Source organism: Hemiscyllium ocellatum, chromosome 2 (assembly GCF_020745735.1).
Source record: "Hemiscyllium ocellatum isolate sHemOce1 chromosome 2, sHemOce1.pat.X.cur, whole genome shotgun sequence".
Lineage (NCBI taxonomy): Eukaryota > Metazoa > Chordata > Chondrichthyes > Orectolobiformes > Hemiscylliidae > Hemiscyllium > Hemiscyllium ocellatum.
In genome coordinates this window covers 95,129,585-95,155,809 of record NC_083402.1, presented here as the reverse complement: position 1 = coordinate 95,155,809, position 26,225 = coordinate 95,129,585, and the positions used below count along the sequence as shown (strand labels likewise).

Genomic DNA, 26,225 nt, shown 5'->3' with positions numbered 1-26,225 from the left:
GTACCACATGGAAGGATAATACATTAAATAAGGGATCGTGAAGTAGAGAAAGATATATTAGCATGGATAGAGGATTGGTCAATAGACAAGAAGCAGAGATTATGGAAAAATGGTGCATTTTCAAGTTGGCAGGGCATGACCAATAGAGTTGTGATTTATATCACAATAAGTAATGAGGAAAGGAAATGGTGTGTTGGCATTTATTGCAATGATGTAGGACTTTGATGAGACTACACCTGGACTATTGAATCCAATTTTGTTTTCCAGATTTAAGGAAAGCTAAATTTATATTAGTGGTAGCAGATAAGAGATTTTCAAGACTGGCATCTAGAATGAGAAGGCTGTTTTATGTTGGCAAGCTGACAACAGAAAAGTGAAAGAAAAGCAAAAAAACTAAAAACACATTTGATTCTGGTAGTAGATGAATACTGCTTGCCTTTCAAACAACATTAAATTTACTGTCAATGGACATTGATCTTACCCAGCTCAGTTGAAAGCGAGTGTCAGATAAGTGCTGTTTAGCTTGTTGTGCCTAACAGTACAGTGCTCTATCACGCTGAAAGTATTGTTCATCTTGCTGCATGTTCTTCCTCCTCCTGTCTTGGCCTTGAGATGGCCTATCTTCCTTAACAGAAACCTGCTGCTGCTCTCCCAGTTCATGAGTATCCCTTACATCCCCTGTTTGTCTGTCCAGCTGTGCAGACTATGGTATGCAGAGTATGCAGAACATTCTAGAGTTCACTGCAAGAACCCTACCCTAGACCAAACCAAGAGTTGGCCAACTCACCTTGAAGAGGTCGATATTCATCTCCACAATGGTCCTGGTGTAAGAATAGGCTACATTGTATCCACATTCGGCTTCTGTCAGAGAGTTGCAAAGCTCATCAGCCTTTGTCTCCCAACTGCTATTGTTCATATGAAGCAGCAACCTGAGAGTTACCAAGTGTACAGGCATCATGACAGCTTCCAGGGTATTGTGGAGACTTTCTGATGATCTCAGATGGCTTGTAAATTTAAAGTTCTGTGGTAGTGACTAGGGCATCCTCAATTTGTGGCAACACAGTACCTCATTGATCTGGAGGGAATGTTATCAAAGACAGTAGGCTCTGTTCCTTCTCAATATCCTGAAAGGATCTTCAGCTGTGACTTCTTCATGTGGAGGATGCTTAGCAGCTGTTGCAGGTTGCTGCTTATCTTGGGCTTACAGCTCTATTCCTGATGAAGGGCTTTTGCCCGAAACATCGATTTTCCTGCTCCTCGGATGCTGCCTGACCTGCTATGCTTTTCCGGCACCACTCTGGGGCTTTTGTTCCTCCTCAATTTCTCTGTGCCTTTGTTGCACCATGGTCACAGTGATGATAACCCCTAGTGTGGCCGGATTCTAATGAGTTTTGGAATTTCAGAAACAGAACAGGTTCTTAGTAATGTAAACAATCAATATTCATATCATAAATAAATCGTTATAGTCCAATTGGCGAGAAAGTTAAATCTGTAATAATGTTCAGCATAGGTGATCTTAGATTATTTTTGTGAATTGTGGCCTGCAGGTGAGACTTTTAAAGTGGTCTACAAATCCTACTGCTTCACAGAAATGTCCAAAGATGTGCAGGTCAGGTGGATTGGCCATGCTAAATTGCATTAGTCAGAGGGGAATGGGTCTGGGTGGCTTTCTCTTTGGTGTGGACTGGTTCCTCACACTGTAGGGAATCTAATCTGAACAAGGATTACTTTGCTATGACTAATGGCATGGTCAAGATTGCTTATGCTGAAAATGTGTTGTTGGAAAAGAGCAGCAGGTCAAGCAGCATCCAAGGAGTAGGAGACTCTCTCCTCATTCCTGAAGAAGGGCTCATGCCCAAAATGTCAATTATCCAACTCCTTGGATACTGCCTGACCTGCTGCTCTTTTCCAGCAACACATTTTCAGCTCTGATCTCCAGCATCTGCAGTCCTCACTTTCTCCTACAAGATTGCTTATGGCCTGATTTGTATCCCACGCAATTAGACACAGCATGCATTTCACATATAGAATTGTATTATCACAGATGTCTTCAAACTGATCTGTGAAAGTGCCTGATCAATATAATTGCCCCTTGAAGAGCATCACATCACTCGCAAGTAGAGGCAACGTCCCCAGATGCAAAGGAACGGCTGTATTCCTGATGAAGGGCTTTTGCCCGAAACATCAATTTTCCTGCTCCTCGGATGCTGCCTGACCTGCTGTGCTTTTCCAGCACCACTCTAGTCTAAACTCTGGTTTCCAGCATCTGCAGTCCTCACTTTTGCCTTGCCAGAATGAGTGACAGCTTTAACCTTTTAATCTAAATGATCCCCAAATCTTGATGTTCTTTTTACCCTTATCGGTTCTGAGCTTGCACACTCTATTCTTCATTTCCCAACAATTGCACCTGCGTCTACAGCTTTGACAGGTCATCCATAGTGATACATGCCCCCCTGCCCACCTTGTTAAGTTCAGGGTAGTTATGACAGTCAATGACCCTTCCATCCACAGTAACTCATGCACTATTGTCTCCCATCACATATTTTGTCGGCTCTACATCCCAGCATGCTGCTTCCAATCAACCAACCCCTTACTGATCTCAGTGCAGCTCTTCTATTGACTTACTACAAATCTACTAATTGGTTGCATCAGAGGAACCCCTGATCAGACCGAGCAGCCAACTGACCCTGCCAACCTCTTATCCTGAGATTGGACAGAGTTCTAGACTGCCTTTTGTCAGAACCCCTGACTGGCAAAGATTCCTATGACACATTTGAGGACTGTTTCCATTAGGCTTTGAGACCTGGCTGTTGTTCAAAGCAAATTCACTGTGTTTGATGCAGAAGATATTGTTGCATACTGTAGGCATGCTATTGATGTAGTATGGTGCTGTGCAACAACATTTCCGACTCCTTGGCTGATCGCTGCTGCAAGACGTGACCAGCTGCCTGGCTTTATGTCTGCACTAAAAGTTAAATGCTCTGCCAGGGTGGCATGGTGGCTTAGTGGTTAGCACTGCTGTCTCACAGCACCAGGGACCCAGGTTTTATTCCACATACTGTATAGAGTATGGGTATGGGTAACTGTATGGAGTTTGCATATTCTCCCTGTGTTTCCTCCAGATGCTCCGGTTTCCTCTCACTATCCAAAGTTGGGTGGATTGGCTGTAGGAAATGCAGGGTTATAAGTCGTGGAGGATGGATCCTGGTGGGATACTGTTCGGAGGTCGCTGTGGATTCGATGAGCCAAATGGCCTGCATCTATTGGCCTGTAGGGCTTCTGTGAGGTGAACCCTGTTCAGATGCATGATATGGGTGACTGTTTCTGCTTAAAAGTGGTCTTGCAGCAACGTTGCAATGAAAGATGTTATGTGCTTCCAACAGACAATACCGAAGTGCTGGACTGTATTATATTAATAGAACATAGAACAATACGGCACAGAACAGGCCCTTCGACCCTCGATGTTGCGCCGACCTCTGAACTGATCTAAGCCCATCTGCCTACACTATCCCATCTTCATCTATATGCTTATCCAAGGACTGTTTAAATGCCCCTAGTGCGGCACAGTTAACTACATTGGCAGGCAGGGTATTCCATGCCCTTATCATTCTCTGAGTAAAGAACCTGCCTCTGACATCTGTCTTCAATCGATCACCCCTCAATTTGAAGCTGTGCCCCCTTGTACAAGACGACATCATCATCCTAGGAAAAAGACTTTCATGTCCACCCTATCTAATCCTCTGATCATCTTGTATGTCTATATTAAATCCCCTCTTCACCTTCTTCTCTCCAATGAGAACAGGCCCAAGTCCCTCAGCCTTTCCTCATAAGATCCTTGCTCCAGACCAGGCAACATCCTGGTAAATCTCCTCTGCACCTTTTCCAATGCTTCCACATCCATCCTCTGGGCAACCAGAACTGTACACACTGAAAACAAAAAACACTTGCAACATGACATCATGGCTCCGAAACTCAATCACTCTACCAGTAAAACCTAACACACCGTATGCCTTCTTAACAGCACTCTCAACCTGGGTGGCAACTTTCAGGGTTATATGTACATGGACACCAAGTTCTCTCTGCACATTTACGCTACAAAGAGTCTTTCCATTGACCCAGTAATTGCCTTCCTGTTATTTGTCCCAAAGTGAATCACCACACATTTATCTGCATTAAACTCCATTTGCCACCTCTCAGCCCAATTCTGTAGTTTATCCAAGTACCCCTGCAGCCTGCAACATTCTTCCACACTGTCCACCATTCCACCAACTTTAATGCTGCAAACTTATGCCTCCGTCCAAGTCATTTATAAAAATGACACACAGCAATGGTCCCAAAATAGATCCTTGTGGCACTCCACTAGTAACCAGACTCCAGGCTGAATATTTTCCATTAACCACCACTCGTTGCCTTCTTACAGAAAGCCAGTTTCTAATCCAAGCCATATTGACTATCTCCAATCAAATGGTTGCTTGCTTGATGATTATAAATCCTATCTCTTATAATCCTTTCCAAAATTATTCCTACAACGGAAATAATGCTCATTGGTCTATAATTACGTGGGTCATCTGGACTGCCCCTTCTTGAACAAGTGCATAACCTTTGCAATCGTCCAGTCCTCTGGTACTAAACCTCCACCATCTCCCCCCTAGATTCCCAGAGAACCCTCAGATAAATCCCATCCGGCCCATGGGTCTTTATCTAATTTCACACCGGCTAGAATTTAAAACACTCCCTCCTTACTGACCTCAATCCTTTCAATTCGACTCAGATATGCATTGATGATGTAGTGACAAAGGATGCAGGCTGTTACTGCCCCTGGAATGTTCCCTGAAATATTTCATATTCGAATCATAGCATTCCTACAGTGCAGAAAGAGGCCATTCAACCCATTGAGTCTGCAGTGAACCTCTGAAGAGCATCCCATCTAGACCCAGCTTGGAAAATATTGGACAAGAGGGAGGCTTGGAGGAACAAGCAGCACCCTTGAGCCTCCAAGTACCAAAACAGATAGGAATTGTTGCATTGTGTTTATTTTCTCTCTACAGTCTGATAAAATAGCAGCCTATATATAAATGAGGTGAGATTAGATAATAATAAGATGTAAATACATGCAAGTAGGCTTCTTGCTGCTCACTAGCAAGCCTGTCATCTGGCAATGAAAACCTTGGATATCAGACTTTTTTTTCCTCAACATTGAGAATCTGAATTTTCTCAATCTTATATTTAATTTGCCTTTGCACATCATTCAGAAAGCTAGAAAGGTTTCGGCTGTCGTTTCTATATTTAGGGAGATAGGCTGGCACCATTTGTGTAAAAAATGAGGTCTGCAGATGCTGGAGATCACAGCTGCAAATGTGTTGCTGGTCAAAGCACAGCAGGCCAGGCAGCATCTCAGGAATAGAGAATTCGACGTTTCGAGCATAAGCCCTTCATCAGGAATAAGAGAGAGAGAGCCAAGCCGGCTAAGATAAAAGGTAGGGAGGAGGGACTAGGGGGAGGGGCGATGGAGGTGGGATAGGTGGAAGGAGGTCAAGGTGAGGGTGATAGGCCGGAGTGGGGTGGGGGCGGAGAGGTCAGGAAGAGGATTGCAGGTTAGGAGGGCGGTGCTGAGTTGAGGGAACCGACTGAGACAAGGTGGGGGGAGGGGAAATGAGGAAGCTGGAGAAATCTGAATTCATACCTTGTGGTTGGAGGGTTCCCAGGCGGAAGATGAGGCGCTCCTCCTCCAGCCGTCGTGTAGTTGTGTTCTGCCGGTGGAGGAGTCCAAGGACCTGCATGTCCTCGGTGGAGTGGGAGGGGGAGTTAAAGTGTTGAGCCACGGGGTGATTGGGTTGGTTGGTTCGGGCGGCCCAGAGGTGTTCTCTGAAGCGTTCCGCAAGTAAGCGGCCTGTCTCACCAATATAGAGGAGGCCACATCGGGTGCAGCGGATGCAATAGATGATGTGTGTGGAGGTACAGGTGAACTTGTGGCGGATATGGAAGGATCCCTTGGGGCCTTGGAGGGAAGTGAGTGTGGAGGTGTGGGCGCAAGTTTTACATTTCCTGCGGTTGCAGGGGAAGGTGCCGGGGGTGGAGGTTGGGTTGGTGGGGGGTGTGGATCTGACAAGGGAGTCACGAAGGGAGTGGTCCTTGCGGAACGCTGATAGGGGAGGGGAGGGAAATCCTCTATATTGGTGAGACAGGCCGCTTACTTGCGGAACGCTTCAGAGAACACCTCTGGGCCGCCCGAACCAACCAACCCAATCACCCCGTGGCTCAACACTTTAACTCCCCCTCCCACTCCACCGAGGACATGCAGGTCCTTGGACTCCTCCACCGGCAGAACACAACTACACGACGGCTGGAGGAGGAGCGCCTCATCTTCCGCCTGGGAACCCTCCAACCACAAGGTATGAATTCAGATTTCTCCAGCTTCCTCATTTCCCCTCCCCCCACCTTGTCTCAGTCGGTTCCCTCAACTCAGCACCGCCCTCCTAACCTGCAATCCTCTTCCTGACCTCTCCGCCCCCACCCCACTCCGGCCTATCACCCTCACCTTGACCTCCTTCCACCTATCCCACCTCCATCGCCCCTCCCCCTAGTCCCTCCTCCCTACCTTTTATCTTAGCCGGCTTGGCTCTCTCTCTCTTATTCCTGATGAAGGGCTTATGCTCGAAACGTCGAATTCTCTATTCCTGAGATGCTGCCTGGCCTGCTGTGCTTTGACCAGCAACACATTTGCAGCTGGCACCATTTGTAATGAGAGGGGCAATTAACATTTCAGATTGTGACTTTTTTAAAATCAGAAATGGGGAGGTTAAAATGTATTAGCTTTTTCAGAGGTAAAACCGGATAAAGAAACAAAAAGGAAGGTATATGATAGGCTGGAAAATGAGAAGCAATAAATGACAAAAAGATTGGTGGAGCAGAGGCATTTTTGGCATGGCTACAGTTGTAGCAATCTCAATGTTAATTCAACATATCCAGTGCTCTAATGGGAATCTTATGGCACTGTAGTAGTGACCCTACTTCTGAGGTCTGGGTTTACGTTCCATCAGCTCCAGAGGTGTCTAATATCTTTTCCAGATAGTTTGATTAAAAATAAAACAATGTTGTAAAGACAATAGGATACTTGTAGAATTATACTTTTCAATATTTCATTTTCCATACTAATATGCTGAATTCCAAAGAAGATTTGTATCTTTCTGTTTAATGGTTGTTTGATTATTATATAATTAATTTTGAACCATTATGATCTTTGGTTAATAGATGCTCATTGAGAAGTGAAAGCAAAACAATACAAATGCTCAAAATCTGAACTAAAAACAGAAAGTACTGGAGAAACTCAATAGGCCTGACAACATCTGTGGAAAGAGAAGCACAGTTAACATTTCAAGTCCAATGACAAGTCTTAGAAACAGTTTAGTCCTCAGAAAGAATCATTGGATTTATGGCATTATGGACTTGAAACATCAACTCTTTCTCCTCTCTCTCTCTCTCTCTCTGTGCAGATAGCTGCCAGACCTGCTGAGATTCTTTATTACGTTTTGTTGCTATTGTATTGCCAAATGTCGGAAATGAGAGGGTTTTTTTTAGATATCTGCTAATCCATGTTTGAGTGTGCCAGTTGCTGTTGTGCTGTTTGAATATAACCTTTGCCATGCAACCTGGCTAATGATAGGGCAAAAATGTTCAGGAACTGTCGCTTTGATGCAAGTCTGCATGCACGTCAACAATGGTATTTGAGCAACAGAACATGGATATCACCAGCTGGTTTGTGTGGTTAAATAAACCTTCGTTGATGATGATATGCATCATGATTTTTGTCAGATTCTGTCAGAAGCTTGAAAGGTAATTTTCTTTTTACTGAGTGCATTGTGCACGTTGCAGAAATTTTTAGAAATGTGGATTTAAGGTTACAATAATATTGACTGTGATGTTATAAAATTTTTACATTATGTAAACCATTCTTCAAAGGGTGATAGGGATAAACAAGGGTTCTATAGGCCAGTGAATCTAGCATCAGTAATAGGGAACCTACTGGACAAAAAAATCTGAAGAAAAGAATTAGTGTCAACCTGAAGAGGCAAGACTAATCAAGGATCATAAGTATGGCTTTGTAAAGGGGAGATCATATCTAACAAATTCGATTGAATTTTTAGAGGAGGTGAATAGGTGTGTAGATTGAGCTAGTACAATTGTGTTATCCACATCAACTTCAGCAAAGCTTCAAGATTTCACGTGGGAGACTGGTCAAACATGCAAGAGTCTGTGGGATCCACAGCAATTTGGCAAATTTGACCCAAAATTGGCTTCATGGCGGGAAACAGAAGGAAATGGTCCAAACGTTGTTCTTGTGATTGGAAGTATGCATCCAGTGGCATAACACAGGCTTCGTTGCTGGGTCCCTTACAGGTTGTCGTGCATGTTTGTAATTTGAACATAAATGTATGTGATTTGATCAGTAAGTACCTGGATGACATGGAAGTTTGGTGATGTGGTAAATAGCAAGGATCTAGACTACAGGACAACATAGATGAGATGGTCAAATGGGGACAACAGTGACAAATTGAGGGATCTTGATGTTCATGTCCATAGGTCCTTGAAGACACAGGAAAAGTAGATAAGGTGTTCAAGAAGGCATATGGTATACTTGCGTTTATTAATCAAGACATTGGAAGCAAATGCATGGAGATTATGATGGAGCTGTACAAAACGTTAGTTAGGCTTCAGTTGGTATACTGTGTGTAGTTCTAATAAAAACTAAAGGAAGAATATGATTGCACTAGAGAGGGTGCAGAGGAGATTCGTTAGAATTTTGTGTGAAAATATGAAAATAGACTAGATAGACTCATTAATAAGCACAAAGAACTGTGGATGCTAGAAATCTGAAACAAAAGCACAGTGTGCTGGAGAAACACAGCAGGTCGGGCTGCATCTAACGAGAGAGGAAAACAGAGTTAACATCTCAAATCCAGCGTAGCTTCATCAGTTAGGATGGTTGTTTTCCTTAGACTAGTAAGAGGCTAAGGGGCCTCCTAATTGCCAGGATATTTAGAAAGAAATGTTTCCCTTTAGTAGAGAGAAATAACCAGGGGGCATAGATTTAAGGCAGATAGTTCAGAGGGGATTTAAAGTAGCGGGTTTCTGGAAATTGCTGCCTGAAAGGGTGGTAGAGGTAGGAACCATCACAACATTTAAGAACTATTTTGATGATCACTTGAAACACCAAAGCACATGGGGACCAAATACTAGGAAATTGAACTGGATAGGTACTTGATACTGGCACAGGCATGATGGGCTGAAAAGCCTCTTTCCATGCTGTAAGACTGAATGATTCTAAATGACAGAGCAGGCATGAAGGTCTGAATGGTCTACCTCCACTTCTTGTTTCTATGGTATTATGTTTACCTTTTAATTTTCTGTGTTCTTTGATTAAGTCAGGAAGGAAGGCAATAAGGATATTTGACTAATGTTTTGAAACATTTTTATGGTTATTTACTGCTCCCTTAACCTAAGGTTACCAACTTTAGAGCTCTGTCTGCTTCTAACAATTGGCTGTCACGCTTTTACCATCACATGTCACAATCACCCTCATGACAACACCTCACAACACCAGTTATAATGTGAACTGGTGCTCCTTTACCCAATAGGATGCTTCTGACTGTCAGTCAAACAAACCTTTTGCCATAAATATATTTATAAATAAAAACAGAATTAAAAAAGAGGGGCAGAGCACTGTATACATGTCTACAGATGGACACGGTATTGTATACCTATTGATGCCATGCCAATTAATTATGAATACATAGTCACTATGTCTAGTGTTGAATAGTCTACGCAACCAGTTATTTGTGCTAACACATTTTCATCTTCATTCTAGTTTCCACAAACTCTGCAGAAGTTCAGTCCTTTTCCAATTACTGCACAGGCAAAAATGACACACCGTCGTGTAAATCAGTGCTGCCATGTGACCTGTGACTTCCATTTATTGTTGAGGGCAAACCCTGCACCTGTTCTTCCAACTCTTGTATTGATTTTTATTTCTCTGCCCAAATCTTCACCTTTATACTCAATAGAACATAGTAAGCTCAAACTCTATGATGCGATTTAATCATTGTAAACATTGAGCAACAGCAGATGTAAAGAGTAAACTAATTGCCTATTGTCAGAATGAAACATTAGTAGTTGTGCTGCCAGGTCCTGGAATTTTTTTAGCATAACTGCAAGAATTGAACATTCCAATCGTCCCATATGAGACAGAAAGAACCTCAGTAAAACATAATGCACATTTCAAAGAAGGGGTCAAAGGTTTTGATTGACATTATCTTCATTACTACACCATCTGCATCTCACTGGCATTGGCAGCACCTCCGTATCCAAGAGTATTTGAGACCAATTAAAGAAACCAAGCACCAGGACCAAACCTGCATGATCTGTTATCCTTTCCAAACTGGCAATGCCAACAACATTTTCAAACTACTGCTATATGACATTCTTGACCCACCAATGATAGTGAATTCCAATATGCTACCAGCACAATCCCTCACTGCCAGCATTTGAACACTGAACAACCTAGGAACAAGCTCAAGGAAAACTCCAGCTAAGTTATTCTTGTGAGCATGGTATGTGTTGTCTTTGTTGACGAAAATTTCAAAAGGTGAGGGTACTGGCAGACGTACATCAGCGCTGCAACAGAAGCTTCCACTCACAAGAACAATCCTCAAAAGATTAGAGGCTGTGCAGTGCAGCCTAATTTCAAGGAAAATGTAGATTATTTTGCACACTAATGCATTGAGATCCAATTTCTGGAGTACATAGGACTATTTTCAAAATGTAGAACCTAAAAAGACATAGCTAAGTTTCAGTTGGCTGCAAAATCTGTGGATTTCTGTACCTTCATCTGAATAAATCAATCAATCTGCTAATTCAAAGTGATTAATAACATCTTCGAATATTCCTCAGCCCAGAAGAGTTCCATTTTCTAATTTCTAATCTTTTCCAAGCTTGTTAGTTGCCAAATTATCCTGAACATATACAGCTATACTTTCTCTTCTACAGTAATCTACATCTTTCCAAAACATGATAACTTCCTTGCAGAATACATTGCATACGCAGGAGAGAAAAAAACATTTAATTTTTACAAGACTTTTCTCAACCGCTAAACATTTCAAAGCACTTTATATCCAGTCAAGTACATTTGAAATACCCACTGTTGTAATATAGTAATCACATCAGTCAGGAAACAGTAACTGTGATAAAGACCATACTAGAATTTTTTTTTTGTGGTGTGATTGAGAAATTAATATTGACCAGGATGAGGATCTTCAAATTAATGCTTTGGGTTACTTTACATTCACCCAAACAGGCAGATGAGGCCTTCATTTTGCATATCATTAAAAAGGAAGCAACTGTGGCATTGCAGCCCTCCCCCAGTGCTTGCCCACTGTACTAGAGTATATCAACATTTTTATATTTCAAATGTTAATAATTTTTAATTTTGAAAACTTATTCTTGGGAAGTGAGAGTTAGTAGCCAGGACAGCATTTGTTTCACTTTCCTAACTACCCCTTAGAAAGTAGTGGTGAGCTGCTTTCTTAAGCTGCTGTAGTCCATGTAAGTGTAAGATCACCTACAGTACTGTGGGCAAGGAGCTCTGTGATTTTGCCTCAACAGGGTCAAATGGTGAAGGAATGGTGGTATATTTCCAAATCAGAACAGTTTGTAGCTTGGAGCAGAACTTCAAGGTGGTAATTTTCCCATGCATCTGCCACCCTGTCCTTCTAGGTGATATAGATCATGGAATTGGAAATTTGCTGCAGTGCATCCTGTAGATGGTACACAATGTTGCTACTGTGAATCAGTGATGGAGGGAATGAATTCTGAAGATATTGAATGAGGTGTTATTCAATAGGGCTACTTCATCTTGGTGGTGTCAAGCTTCTTGAGTATTTTTGGAGCAAATGGAGAGTATTCATCACGGTTGGATGGCAAGATGGCTTAGTGGTTAGCACTGCTGCCTCACATATTGGGTTCAATTCCAGGCTTAGGTGACAGTCTATATGGAATGTGTGTGTTCTCTCTGTGTCTGCATGTGGAGTTTCCACTGGGTATTCTTGTTTACTCCCACAGTCAAAAGATATGCAGGTTAGGTAAATTGGCCATGCTAAATTGTCTGTAGTGTCCAGGGATATGCATTTAAGTGGATTAGTCATGGTAAATGCAGGGTTATGGGGGTAGGGATGGAAGAGTATGGTATGGGTGGGATGCTCTTCAGAGGATTGGTGCAGACTTAGAGTCATAAGATATACAGCACAGAAACAGACCCTTCAGTCCAACTTGTCCATGCCGACTAGATATCTCAACCCAATCTAGTCCCACCTGCCAGCAACCGGCCCATATCCCTCCAAACCCTTCCTATTTGTTTATCCATCCAGATACCTTTTAAATGTTGCAATGGTACTGCCATTTCCTCAGGTAGCTCATTCCATGCATATACCATCTTCTGCGTAAAAAAGTTGCCTCTTAGGTCTCTTTTATATCTTTCCCCTCTCACCCTAAACCTATGCCCTCTAGTTGTGGACTCCCCTGCCCCAGGGAAGAGACTTTGTCTATTTATCCTATCCATGCCCCTCATGATTTTATAAACCTCTAAGGTGACCCCTTAGCTTCAGATGCTCCAGGGAAAACAGCCCTAGCCTATTCAACCTCTCCCTATAGCTCAAATACTCCAGCCCTGGCAACATCCTTGTAAATCTTTTCTGAACCCTTCCAAGTTTCACAACATCTTTCCGATAGGAAGGAGACCAGAATTGAACCCAGTATTCCAACAGTGGCCTGACCAATGTCCTGTACAGCCTCAACATGACCTCCAACTCCAGTACTCAATAATCTGACCAATAAAGAAAAGCATACCGAACGCCTTCACTTGATAAGACTATGACTCCACTTTCAAGGAGCTATACCAAGGTTTCTTTGTTCAGCAATGTTCCCTAGGACTTTACCATTACATGTATAAGTCCTGCTAAGATTTGCTTTCCCAAAATGCAGCACCTCACATTTAAACTCCATCTGCCACTTTAACCAAAGATATAATTTAAGAAATAGGAATATGTCATTCCCCACTTCTAGACCACAGTTAATCTTCCTACTTGGACTCCACCTTCTCACCTGATTTCCACATCCTTCAATATCCAAGAACAGGTCACTGTCTGTTAAGCATCCCCAATAACTGAGCATCCTTGAGTCTCTGGGGCAGAGAATTCCATTAAGACCCAAGACAAAGGAGCAGAAGGAGGTCATTCAAGCCAAGTTTGCTCCGCCCCTCAATGAGATTATTGCTGAACCAATAATACTCAACTCCACACTCCTGCCTTTTCCTGTATAATCTTTGCCTTTATTGGTCTAAAACCTGTCTTGAATATACTTAATGACTCAGCCTTTAAGCCCTCTATGGTAAAGAATTTCAGATTGACTACCCTCAGAAAAAAAACTCTCCTTTATGTCTTAAGTGGAGTGGGACAAAAATACATAGATGTTTTGAGGGAGTTAGGATGGAAGCTGCAAAGCAGGATGAACAGAGTAGTGTTCTGTAGTTTACTACCGGTGCCATGAGATAGCGAGGCGAGGAACAGGGAACGTGCGCAGTTTAATACGTGGCTGCGCAGCTGGTGTAGGAGGGAGGGCTTCAGATATGTAGATAATTGGGATGCCTTCTGGGGAAGATGGGACCTGTACAAGAAGGACGGGTTGCATCTGAACTGGAAGGGGACCGATGTCCTGGGTGGAAGGTTTGCTCGAGTGGTTCAAATGGGTTCAAACTAGTATGGGAGGGGGTTGGGAACCTGAGCTGTATACTGGAGGTGAGAGTTGATGCAGATGAGGCAATAGCAAGAAGTAGACCAGCTAGTGGGAAGGATTTTCCTGGCAAGGAACCAAGGTATCAGTTAAAGTGTGTTTGCTTTAATGCAAGGAGTATCAGAAATAAAAGTGACGAACTTAGAGCATGGATCAGTACCTGGTGCTATGATGTTGTGGCCGTAACAGAGACATGGTTTTCTCAGGGGCAGGAATGGTTACTGGATGTCCAGGATTTAGAGCATTTAAAAAGAATAGAGAGGGGGGAAAAGAAGAGGGGGTGTAGCACTACTAATCAGAGAGGGTATCACAGCTACAGAAGCTTCCATTGTTGAGGAAGATCTGCCTACCGAGTCAGTATGGGTGGAAATTAGGAACAGCAAGGGAGCAATCACCTCTTTAGGGGTTCACTACAGGCTCCCCAATAGTAGCAGGGAGATGGAAGAAAGCATTGGTCGGCAGATTTTGGAAAAGTGTGGACATAGTAGGGTTGTTATAATGGGTGACTTTAACTTTCCCAATATTGATTGGAACCTCCTTCGAGCAGAAGATTTGAATGGAGCTGTTTTTGTAAGGTGTGTTCAGGAGGGTTTCCTAACTCAGTACGTTGACTGACTGACGTGGGGAGAGGCCATTCTAGACTTGGTGCTCGGAAACGAGCCGGGGGCAGATATCAGATCTTGTGGTGGGAGAGCATTTTGGTGATAGTGACCACAACTGCCTCACATTCTACATAGCTATGGAGAAGGAGAGGATTAGGCAAAATGGGAGGATATTTAGTTGGGGAAGAGGAAACTATGATGCGATTAGACATGAGTTAGGAAGCATGGACTGGGAGCAATTGTTCCATGGTAAAGGCACTATAGACATGTGGAGACTGTTTAAGGAACAGTTGTTGCAAGTGATGAATAAATATGACCCTCTGAGACAGGCAAGAAGTGGTAAGATAAAGGAACCTTGGATGATGAGAGTGGTGGAGCTTCTTGTCAAAAGGAAAAAGGTAGCTTACATAAGGTGGAGGAAGCTAGAGTCAAGCCCAGCTCTACAGGATTACAGGCAGGCGAGGAAGGAGCTTAAAAATGGTCTGAGGAGAGCCAGGAGGGGACATGAGAAAGGCTAGGCAGAATGGATTAGGGAGAACACAAAGGCATTTTACACTTATGTGAGGAATAAGAGAATGGTCAAAGGAAGAGTAGGGCCGATCAGGGATAGCATAGGGAATTTGTGTGTGGAGTCTGAGGAGGTAGGGGAAGCCCTAAATGAGTTTTTTTCTTCTGTCTTTACGGAAGAAACTTTGTAGTGAATGAAACCTTTGAAGAGCAGGTGTGCATGCTGAAATGGATAGAGATAGAGGAAGCTGATGTGCTGAAAATTTTGTCGAACATTAAGATTGACAAGTCACCAGGCCCGAACCAGATTTGTCCTCGGCTGCTTTGGGAAATGAGAAATGCAATTGCTTCGCCACTTGCGAAGATCTTTTCATCCTCGCTCTCCACTGGAGTCGTACCAGAGGACTGGAGAGAGGCTAATGTAATTCCTCTTTTCAAGAAAGGAAATAGGGAAATCCCTGGCAATTACAAACCAGTAAGTCTCACATCTGTCATCTGCAAGGTGTTAGAAAGGATTCTGAGGGATAGGATTTATGACCATCTGGGAGAGCATGGCTTGATTAAATGCAGTCAACACGGCTTTATGAGGGGCAGGTCATGCCTCACAAACCTAATCGAGTTCTTTGAGGATGTGACTAGAAACGTTGATGAGAGTCGAGCTGTGAATGTGATGTATATGGACTTCAGCAAGGCATTTGATAAGGTTCCCCATGGTAGGCTCATTCAGAAGGTCAGGAAGAATGGGATTCAGGGGAACATAGCTGTCTGGATACAGAATTGGCTGGCCAACAGAAGACAGCGACTGATAGTAGAAGGAAAATATTCAGCCTGGAAGTCTGTGGTGAGTGGTGTTCCACAGGGCTCTGTCCTTGGGCCTGTATTGTTTGTAATTTTTATTAATGACTTGGATGAGGGGATTGAAGGATGGGTCAGCAAGTTTGCAGATGACACAAAGGTTGGAGGTGTCGTTGACAGTATAGAGGGCTGTTGTAGGTTGCAGCGGGACATTGACAGGATGCAGAGATGGGCTGAGAGGTGGCAGATGGAGTTCAACCTAGATAAATGCGAGGTGATGTTTTTGGAAGGTCAAATTTGAAAGCTGAGTACAGGATTAAGGATAGGATTCTTGGCAGTGTGGAGGAACAGAGGGATCTTGGGGTGCAGGTACATAGATCCCTTAAAAAGGCCACCCAAATGGACAGGGTTGTTAAAAAAGCATATGGTGTTTTGGCTTTCATTAGCAGGGGTATTGAGTTTAAGAGTCTTGTTGCAGCTCTGTAAAATTTTGGTTAGACCGCACTTGGAATACTGCGTCCAGTTCTGGTCGCCCTATTATAAGAAAGATGTGGATGCTTTGGAGAGGGTTCAGAGGAGGTTTACCAGGATGCTGCCTGGACTGGAGGGTTTATCTTATGTGTAGAGGTTGACTGAGCTCGGACTTTTTTCGTTGGAGAAAAGGAGGAGAAGAAGGGACCTAATTGAGGTATACAAGATAATGAGAGGCATAGATAGAATCGATAGCCAGAGACTATTTCCCAGGGCATAAATGACTAACACAAGGGTCATAGTTTTAAGCTGGTTGGAGGAAAACATAGAGGGAATGCCAGAGGCGGGTTCTTTACACAGAGAGTTGTGACAGCATTGCCAGCAGCAGTTGTGGAGGCAGGGTCATTGGGGACATTTAAGAGACTCCTGGACATGCATATGGTCACAGAAATTTGAGGGTGCATACATGAAGATCAGTGGTCGGCACAACATCGTGGGCTGAAGGGCCTGTTCTATGCTGTAGTGTTCTATGTTCTATGAATAAATTTCTCATCTTGGCCTGAAATGACATGTTGTGAAATCATGACTGTTGGTTCCAGACTTCCCAGCTTGGGGAAACATGCTCAGTACATCTAGCCTTACAACCTCTTCAAATTGATGCTTCAATTCCACCTCCCATTCTTCTAAATGCCAGGGAATATATTCTTATTGTAATGATCTCTCCTCATAGGACAGGAAGCAAACCAGTGAGCCTCCACTGGGAATTTTGCAAATTAGATATGGAACAGTTCCATATGCATGTCAACAATAGGTAAACTCTTAAAACATTGAATCCTTCTTTGAATTGTCATTTCCATGCTATACACAAGGTATCTCCTTGTACTGATACAAAACCCACAAGTTTGCTCATAACTATTAAAGCCTTAGATAAATACAAAACATTAGAGGTTAGAAATCTGAAAAGACAGAAAATGCTGGAGAAACTCTGCATGTCTGGCAATATCTGCAGAGGTAGGAATAGTTTTTTTGTTGAGTCTAATATGACTGTGTTTTTCAGAACGCAAGAACAGCCATAACAGACTCGAAATATTATAGCTGTTTCTCCACAGATGTTGCCAGATCAGTGTTTCTCCAGCATTTTCGCCTCGACTCTGTCCAATATCAACGGATTTAAATATCTTTTTAAAAAGGCCAAATTCCATGACATGCACAATTAACATCAATTTAGATCAAAACTGTAATTGGAACTAATTAAATTTCTAGGTTGAGATCCTTACTGAGCAATGCTGTCTCCGCAACACTGACCCTTCTGCTCTATCTCCGCTATTGACCCCTTCTTATAACAGCATAAGCTCTCAACCAAACTACTGATGCACCTTTTTGCACTGCATGGATTCTGATTCTATTTGTGATTTTTGCCATTCACCATCTTGTGAGAAAATTATTGGCTTATTTGTTTTAAGTAGACATCACTTTATTCTTAGACACTGATCCCTAATTCTAGATTCTTCCATAAGAGGTAACATCTTCCCCATATCTACACTGTTAAGACCCCTCAGCATTTTATCTATTTGAATCATGTGACCTCTTATGCTTCTAAACTCCAGCAGTTTAGAAAAGCCTGGTATGTCCACTCTTTCTTCGTAAGACAATCCACTATTACAGGTATTATGTAGTAAACCTTCTCTGAACTGCTTTCAGTACACTTATATCCTTCATTAAATAACATGACCAATATCATACATAGTAATCTTGATGTGGTCTCATCAATGCCCTACATAGCTGAAGCATAACCTCTTTACTTTTGTATTCAATTCCCCTTGCAATAAACAATTACATTCTATCAACTTTCCAAATTACTTGCTGTACTTGCATATTAGCCTTTTGCAATTCATGCACTACTACACCCAGGTCTCTCTGCAATTTAGATAAAATGCATCTTTTTTATTCTTCCTACCAAAAGGAACAGATTCACATTGTGCAACATTATACTCCATTTACCAGATCTTTGTCCAATGATCTACATTCTTTTGTAACCTCCTTATATCCTCTTCACAAGTTGCTTTCCTATGTGTGACATAAGCAAAATAAAAGCAAATTACAGCAGATACTGGAATCTGAAACCAAAGGAGAAAATGCTGGAAAATCTCAGCTGGTCTGCCAGCATCTGTAAGGAGAGAAAAGAGCAGACATTTCAAGTCTAACTGACCTTTTGTCAAAGCTTTTAAAAAAAGGGAGAAATAGGTATTTATACTAGGCTGAGAGAAGGTGAGTCATGGCTCCAGAAGCAAAGGTAGCGGCCAAGAGGTGATAATGACAGTGCATAGAGAGATTTTGGGGAGATTAAGAGCTGAGAATGACCAAGGCTGTGGCCAATGCTATGTGACAAAATATATGGGGATGGGTGAAGCAGAGGCAAAATGGAAAACAGGGGAGAAGGGTAACAAAGGGGGAAGAGGAGAGGAAAAAGGTGATGAGAGAGTGGGGAGCGAGAGTAAGAGAGACAATCAAGAAATTGGAGGTACAGAACAGTGAAAAACTATATTTAAAAAAATAAATAAAACAAATGAAATAAAATTATGGAGCAGAATGAAAACAGAGGGGTCGAGATGGGATAATCATCTAAAGCTGTTGTATTCAGTATTGAGACCAGCAGGCTGTAACGTGCCTAGTCGGAAGATGAGATGCTGTTCCTCCAGTTTGCGTTGAGCTTCACTGGAACAGTGCAGCAGGCCAAGGACAGACATGTGGGCATGGGAGCAGGATTGCGTGTTGAAGTGGCAAGCCACGGGCAGATCCAGGACCTGATTGCATACAGATCGAAGGTGCTCAGCAAAGCAACCACCCAGTTGGTGTTTTGTCTCTCCGATATAGAGGAGACCACATTGGGAGCAACGAATGCAATAGAGCAAATTGAAAGAGGTACAAGTGAAACGCTGCTTAATCTGAAATGAGTGTTTGGGGCCTTGGCTGGTGAGCATGGAAGAGGTAAAGGAGCAGGTGTTGCACCTTCTGCGATTGCATGGGAAGGTGCCGTGTGTGATGGGAGAGGTGTTAGGTGCGATGGAGGAGTGGACTAGATTGTCCTGGAGAGAATGATCTCTGCAGAATGCAGACAAGGGGAGGGAAGGGAAGGGAAGATGTGTTTAGTGGTGGCGTCGTGTTGGAGTTGGCGAAAATGGCGGAGGATTATTCTTTGCATGTGAAGGCTGGTGGGGTGAAAGGTGAGAACAAGAGGGACCCTATCCTTTTTCTGGGAGGGGAGGGAGGAGGTGATGGTCGTGGCGCAGGAGATAAACCACACACTGTTGAGAGCCTTGTCAACAACTGTAGGTAGGAAGCCACGGTTGGAGAAGAAGGAGCACATAACGAAGAGCAGCACTTTGGAAAGTGGCCTCATCAGAACAAATGTGGTGGAGGCGAAGGAGCTGAGAGTCCTTACAGGACATAGGGTGAGAAGAGCTGTAGTCCAGATAGTTGTGGGAGTCAGTGGGTTTGTAATGGATATTAGTGGATAAACTATTGCCGGAAATGGAGACAGAAAGGTCAAGAAAAGGAAAGCAAGTGTCGGAGATGGACCAGGTGAAGCTGATGGAGGGATGGAAAGTGGAAGCGAAGTTTAGAAATTTTTTCAGGTCAAGACAAGACCATGAAGCCACACTGAAATAGTCATCGATGTACCGATAAAGCAGTTGTGGGAGGGGACCCGGGTAGGCCTGGAACAAGAAATGTTTCACATACCCCATGAAAAGGCAGGCATAGTTAGGACCCATGCAGGTACCATTGCTACACCTTTGATTTGGAGAAAATGGGAAGAGTTGAAGGAGAATTTGTTGAGAGAGAGAACAAGTTCAGCCAGGCGGAGGAGAGTGGTGGTGGATGGAGATTGTTTGGGCCTCTTTTCGAGAAAGAAGCGAAGAGCTTTCAAGCTGTCCTGGTGTGGGATGGAGGTGTAAAGAGATTGCACATCCATGGTAAATAGAAGGTGGTTAGAGCCTGCGATTTGAAAGCTGTCAGTGTATCGCAAGGCATCAGAGGAATCCTGGATGTAGGTGGGGAGGGAGTGAACCAGAGGAATAAAGATGGAGTCAAGGTAGGAGGAAACAAGTTCAGTGGGGCAGAAGCATGCTGATACAATGGGCCTGCCAGGACAGTCCTTCTTCTGGATTTTGGGGAGTAGGTAGAAACGGGCTGTCTGGGATTGGAAGACAGTGAGGTTGGAAGCTGTGGAGGGGAGGCATCTGGAGGAAATAGGTCAGTCATGGTGTTGGAGACAATGGCTTGATGCTCAGTGGTGTGGTCATGCTCCAGGGGGAGGTAGGAGGAGGAATCTGAGAGTTGGCGCTTAGCCTCTGCGAGTTAGAGGTCAGTGCACCTGACGACAACAGCACCCCTTTTGTCAGCAGATTTGATGTCAAGGTTGGGGTTGGACCTAAGGGAGCGAAGGGCAGAAAGTTCAGACGGAGAGAGGTTGGAATGGATAAGAGGGGCAGAGAAATTAAGGCGTCCAATGTCCCGTTAACAATTGTCAATGAAAAGTTCGGGGGCAGAAAATTGTCCTGGCGGGGGTGTCCAATTAGAGGTGGAATGTTGGAGGGATGTGAAAGGATCTGTGCAGCGGGAGGAGGATGCTTGCCCAAAGAAGTAAGCACAAAGGCGAAGGCGACGGACAAAGAGCTCAGCATCGTGTCGAGCCCGGAATTCATTGAGGTGGGGAGGTAAGGGTACAAAACTGGGTCCTTTGCTGAGAACACTACACTGAGCCTCAGAGAGGGGAAGGTCAGAGAGTATGGTGAACACACAGCAAAGGGCTGGGGTTGGAAGCGATGGGGTTCGAGGGATTGGGACAGTTGGAAGGTGGAGGGTGGGCAGGGGTGTGGATGAGAAGTTGAAGCTTGCGTTCCTTAACATCTGCAAGAAACAGGAAAAGTTTGGAGTTAAGGCGCCGAGTAATACAAAGGATGAAATGAAACTGTGGACCAGGACAGCTTTGAGAGAGAGGAAGTTCGTGCTGCTGGAGAGAGGTGTCGAGTGCTGTCATGTGACAACGCATGGCCCTGAGTGTTGCTTTTAGGATGCGGCAAGAACAGCAGTTGGAAAAATGTTGTATATCGTGCAAGTACCTGTAATCCTGGAGGCTCCATGCAGGGTGGAATTTGAGTTGAAATCCACGTGGAGTAAGTCGGAGGTGAAGCAGTCACTGAGGAAGGAAATATGGCTGTGGAAGCGAGTCTTCATACATACCTTGTCTAACACTGAGAGAAAAGGAAAGCAGTGAAGGTGGACAGGGGGAGAGAGACAAACGAAAATCCTGTTGGAGAGAAGAGCAGTACTTCTTCAGGGTAGGCATTCCTGGAAGAGAGGTGGCAGTGGGTTAAACACTGGGTTAAAGCAAATTACTGCAGATGCTGGAATCTGAAACCAAAAGAGAAAATGCTGGAAAATCTCAGAAGGTCTGACAACATCTGTAAGGAGAGAAAAGAGCTGGCGTTTCGAGTCTAAATGACCCTTTGTCAAAGCTAAAAAAAAGGGAGAAATAGGTAGGTATTTATACTAGGCTGAGAGAAGGTAAGTCATCGCTCCAGAAGCAAAGTAGCAATAAAGAGACATAAGCAAATTTCATAGCTATGCCTTGCGTCCCATCATTCAATTCATTGATATAAGTTGCAAACAGTTGAGATCCCATGATTTATTCCTGTAGCACATCACTCATTGCATCTTGCCAACCAGAAAAAAAAACTTTTACCGACTATCTTAGCCAGTTAATTTTCTACCCAGTCTTCCAGTATGCCATCGTGAGATTTTATTTTCCATAATAACCTTTGTGATATCTTATCACATGCCTTCTGGAAATCTAAGCATGGTACATCTATCAGTTCTCCTCTGACCACAGCAAGTGTTAATTTTTTTTCACTCATCTAAGGGATGTGGGTCAGTATTTGCTGACTGTTGCACCCGTTTCCAAAACACTCCCTGCATTTGAACCCTGCTTCTGAGTTCTGACATCCACTTGGTCTCTTTATCATGGAATATTGATGTGACATCAAGCTCATTCATTGTTTTTTAATAAAAGCAAAATACAATGGTAATCTGAAACAAACAGAATGCTGGAGAAACTCAGCAGTTCTGGCAGCAACTTAGAGAAAGATACAGAGTTAACTGAAATTCAGAAGAGCCATGCCAGACTTGAAAAGTTAACTTTGTTTCTGTCTCCAAAGATGCTGCCAAACCTGCTGAATTTCTCCAGCACCTTCTGAGTCAGCCTTAGTTTCTTTGCTCCTCTCACCCACTCTCTGACCCATCTCTCTGTGAACATGCAGCACTCTTTCCTTTTAGTCATATGAAAGCCAATGGAATTCAAGAAACAGCGTGGGCATAAATGCAAAAGTAACTAAAGGGAAGAAAAAAAGCAGTGTGTAGTAACAGAGTTGTTTTTCAGACTAGTAGGATTATTTCTTGGGAAAATAAATTTATAAATAAATTTCTTGGGAAAATAAATTTGGTGCGGCACGGTGGCACAGTGGTTAGCACTGCTGCCTCACAGCGCCAGAGACTCGGGTTCAATTCCCACTCAGGCGACTGACTGTGTGGAGTTTGCACGTTCTCCCCGTGTCTGCGTGGGTTTCCTCCGGGTGCTCCGGTTTCCTCCCACAGTCCAAAGATGTGCGGGTCAGGTGAATTGGCCAGAATTAATTGCCCGTAGTGTTAGATAAGGGGTAAATGTAGGGGTATGGGTGGGTTGCGCTTCGGCGGGTCGGTGTGGACTTGTTGGGCCGAAGGGCCTGTTTCCACACTGTAAGTAATCTAATCTAATCTAAAAAAAATGCAGCTCCACCTACCTCGAAGGCAACTATAAGATTTGGACCCCTGTTTAATCATGCAAAATAATTGAATGATGTTATCATACAAATGTTAACAAGCTTCTACATATTTCTTTTTCTGTCATTTTAAAAGACATTTAGACAGACCAAGAAAAGAATTTGATTAACATTGCTCAGCATCCTTCCTAGGCCAAAGAGAAATTACATATTCCTGTTTTCTATGTATGTTCTAAAATGTTCTTTCTGTGATCCTCCACAAAGTCGTTTGAGGCTTAGTCAAAATCAAAGATAAAAACTTACAGGTCAATCTCACATTACTTATCAGATTTTTTTGCTGATGGAGCATAAGAAAATTAAATATTTTTCAGTAAAGTAGTCAACTTATATATATCAATAATTCAAGTCTGTTTGAGGATTTTAATTTCACTTTCAATCTTAGGGACTAATGAAGGAGTGAACCAGACATAATTTGGAGAGAAAGTATTTTTTGAAGGAAGTAATAATTCTGCCATTTCAACACATACCATGTTTATGTTTTTACTGCAGTTCAAGGTTAAAGCTGCAGAATATGCAAAAAAAATCCATGTTTTCTGTCCTCTCTTACATCATTGCCATGGATAATCAATGTCACTGACGAATCTTCAACCTTGACAGGTATCAAAGGCGGCTGTAGATTTGATGAACTACTGTGAACAACATGCAAGAAATGACCCATTGCTTGTTGGAGTCCCAGCCTCTGAAAATCCCTTCAAAGATAAAAAACCTTGCACCATTCTATAGCTGCTACCAGCCATCTTTTCTTAAACTGCCCACAGCATCAGAGAACCTGCCAAGAATTTCTGTTGGTATTCAGACCTTGAGAAGCAAATGCAGCTTCTGAAATGCAGGACTGCTGTGGAAGTGTGTTTTTAAAATAGGGGAAAAAGAAGTTGGATTCTGTTTGTTTGTCAATTAAGCATGTTTCTGGAAGTGAAGGGAAGAAGATATTAGAGGCAACAGAAATGGAAAATGATTGCTATTTTGGACTTCTATGATAGATTTTCTGATTGTAATATTATGATCTTAGGTTTAAAAAACACTCGGCAAAGATAGTTCTGCCTAAAAATTCTTTTAAAGGTTTATGTGTAAAGAGTGTACATTTGGAAGATGATGATATAGTTTGGGCAATAACACATTAAGCAAAGGGAGCAATTGGCTGCTTCCATTGCATTTTTAAATGTCACATTGTTCATCTTTATTGTCATTAGCAATGTTCTATGTAGCAGTATAGTTTTACTTATTCCACCTTTTAAATTCCATATTTACACTACCAAAGTACTTGCCAAGGTAACCAATGTAAATAATCAATATTTTATTCATTTTTCTTCATCTGTTTTCTTAATGAGACCTGCTAGTTACAATTTAACCCTAAAAAAGCCCAAACTGTAGAATAATTTACAATTATTTGTGCTAAACATTATTAGGTCAAATTGAAAATTTTGAATTTAGCCAATGCAAATATTTGATACCCTCAAAAGCAACACCAGGGGGCACCATACAACCCACATGGTATGCATGGGGATGTAGGCAAATTGTTTCTCCTATCTCTGAACATAAACTTTCTTTACTCCATTTAAATGAATGAATTATCCAACAATATTGAGCATAAACCTGACGTTATTGCCATGAGAGTATCGCACATCATATTTGATGAACCTCAACTAATCTATATTTTAGTTAAACATAAAATGTTTCACTAAGTCATACTGTTAATTTAAAAACTTCTGGAAATCATGCTTATTGAGTTTTTATTTAATACTTAAATTCTGATCTAGTATTTGCAGTACTGTTCTCAATATGCACTTAAGGTAATGAGAGAAGAATCTTCTGCATGACAGCTGTAGATTGATAAAATTTCTAGGAATGTCAATTTAAAACTAAAGCAAAGATTAAGAAAGAAATATTTGTCAATGTATCAAGTGAGCCATAGCTCTTCACTTGTCCTTGTTCATTACAACAAATTTCTTGAGGATTACAAACTGTCATCACTTGCCAAAATCCATCAAATTGCCAAGTAATTTATGACATAGAGAAGTGTTCGAAAACTTTAGAAACCACAGTTCTGTTTGTGTTTAAATTTTATTATTGTATTTGAAGATGTGTAAAACATTTGCCAAGACGTTTCTGTTTAATGCCTTTAAACAGGTTGCATGTGCATTGTACTTCCAGCTGCCTTGCATTGTTGCCTTTTATTCTCAGCTGTTCGGTGTTAGTTAAGCCTGCCATAAATTTAATTAAAACCTTTTCTTGAACCACATCATCTCATCAAGAATACCATCACAAATTTCTTTACAAGTTACTGTATTATGAATTGCTATTTACAGATGTCTGTATACAAATAAAAATGACCATTTCTCATAAAAAATACTTAAAGCATTTAAAAATGTAGTTGTGCAATATAAAATTCTGGAAAGCTGTTATTTCGGTAACTGGAAGTAGAGACATGTGGTTTGTGGTGAAATGTAGATTTTGGAGACACAATCTTGCAGTACCATGTCAACCATGTGCTTCCCTCCACTTTTAACTCCTTTTCTTTTACGGTGCCTTTTTATTTGCAGAACAGAGAAATATCTTTTGTTAGTGATACAAATTGCAGTATTTCCTTTATCATGCCAATTGAATACCTGTACATTGAGACACTTAACTGCAGTAAAAAATAATATTTGTGAATCTATCAACATTTCATAATTTCATAAACTGTTGTTTGAGATGTATTACAAATTTTTTTTTGATTTTACTGACACTGATTAAAAAAAACTATTGAGAGTGTATGTTCTCAGTTGTGTGATTGTCGATTCATCTCAGTACGCTTTCAATTAAAATTTGTATAATACAGGCTCTCAAGTTAACATCATATGTGAACAATTGTACATTGGTGCTGTAATATACTATGGCATGGTGTTAAAGAATGGATGCTGGTGTCTCATGAATTCTGATGCACTTACAATTCTTGAAATGGTCCAGCGTCAAGAGTCCAACTGGAAGCAAAATTCTTGCTAGTGGAAGCATGGGAGAAAAGCAAGGAATCTGGTGGTAGAGACATCAGCTGGCAGCTATGGAACAGTGTTGAAGTGCAAGTGGGAGTGTATCATCTTGCCTCCCATTTTTGTGATGATTGGTTAAGGGCATCAGGGCACAAAAAGCAAAGGAG

The 26,225-nt window shown here is 42.3% G+C and overlaps 1 protein-coding gene across 7 annotated transcripts in view; it reads left to right on the top strand.

Moving 5' to 3' along the window:
• Window positions 1-25,815, top strand: part of LOC132824286 (guanine nucleotide-binding protein G(I)/G(S)/G(O) subunit gamma-7) — a 335,756-nt gene extending 309,941 nt beyond the window's left edge. For all 7 annotated transcript variants that reach the window (XM_060838662.1, XM_060838646.1, XM_060838639.1 and 4 more), the window contains one exon: window positions 23,690-25,815. In XM_060838662.1, coding sequence (XP_060694645.1) covers window positions 23,690-23,815 — 126 coding nt within the window. In that variant the 3' untranslated portion in view covers window positions 23,816-25,815. The remainder of the gene's footprint in view (window positions 1-23,689) is intronic.
• The last annotated feature ends 410 nt before the right edge of the window (window positions 25,816-26,225 follow it).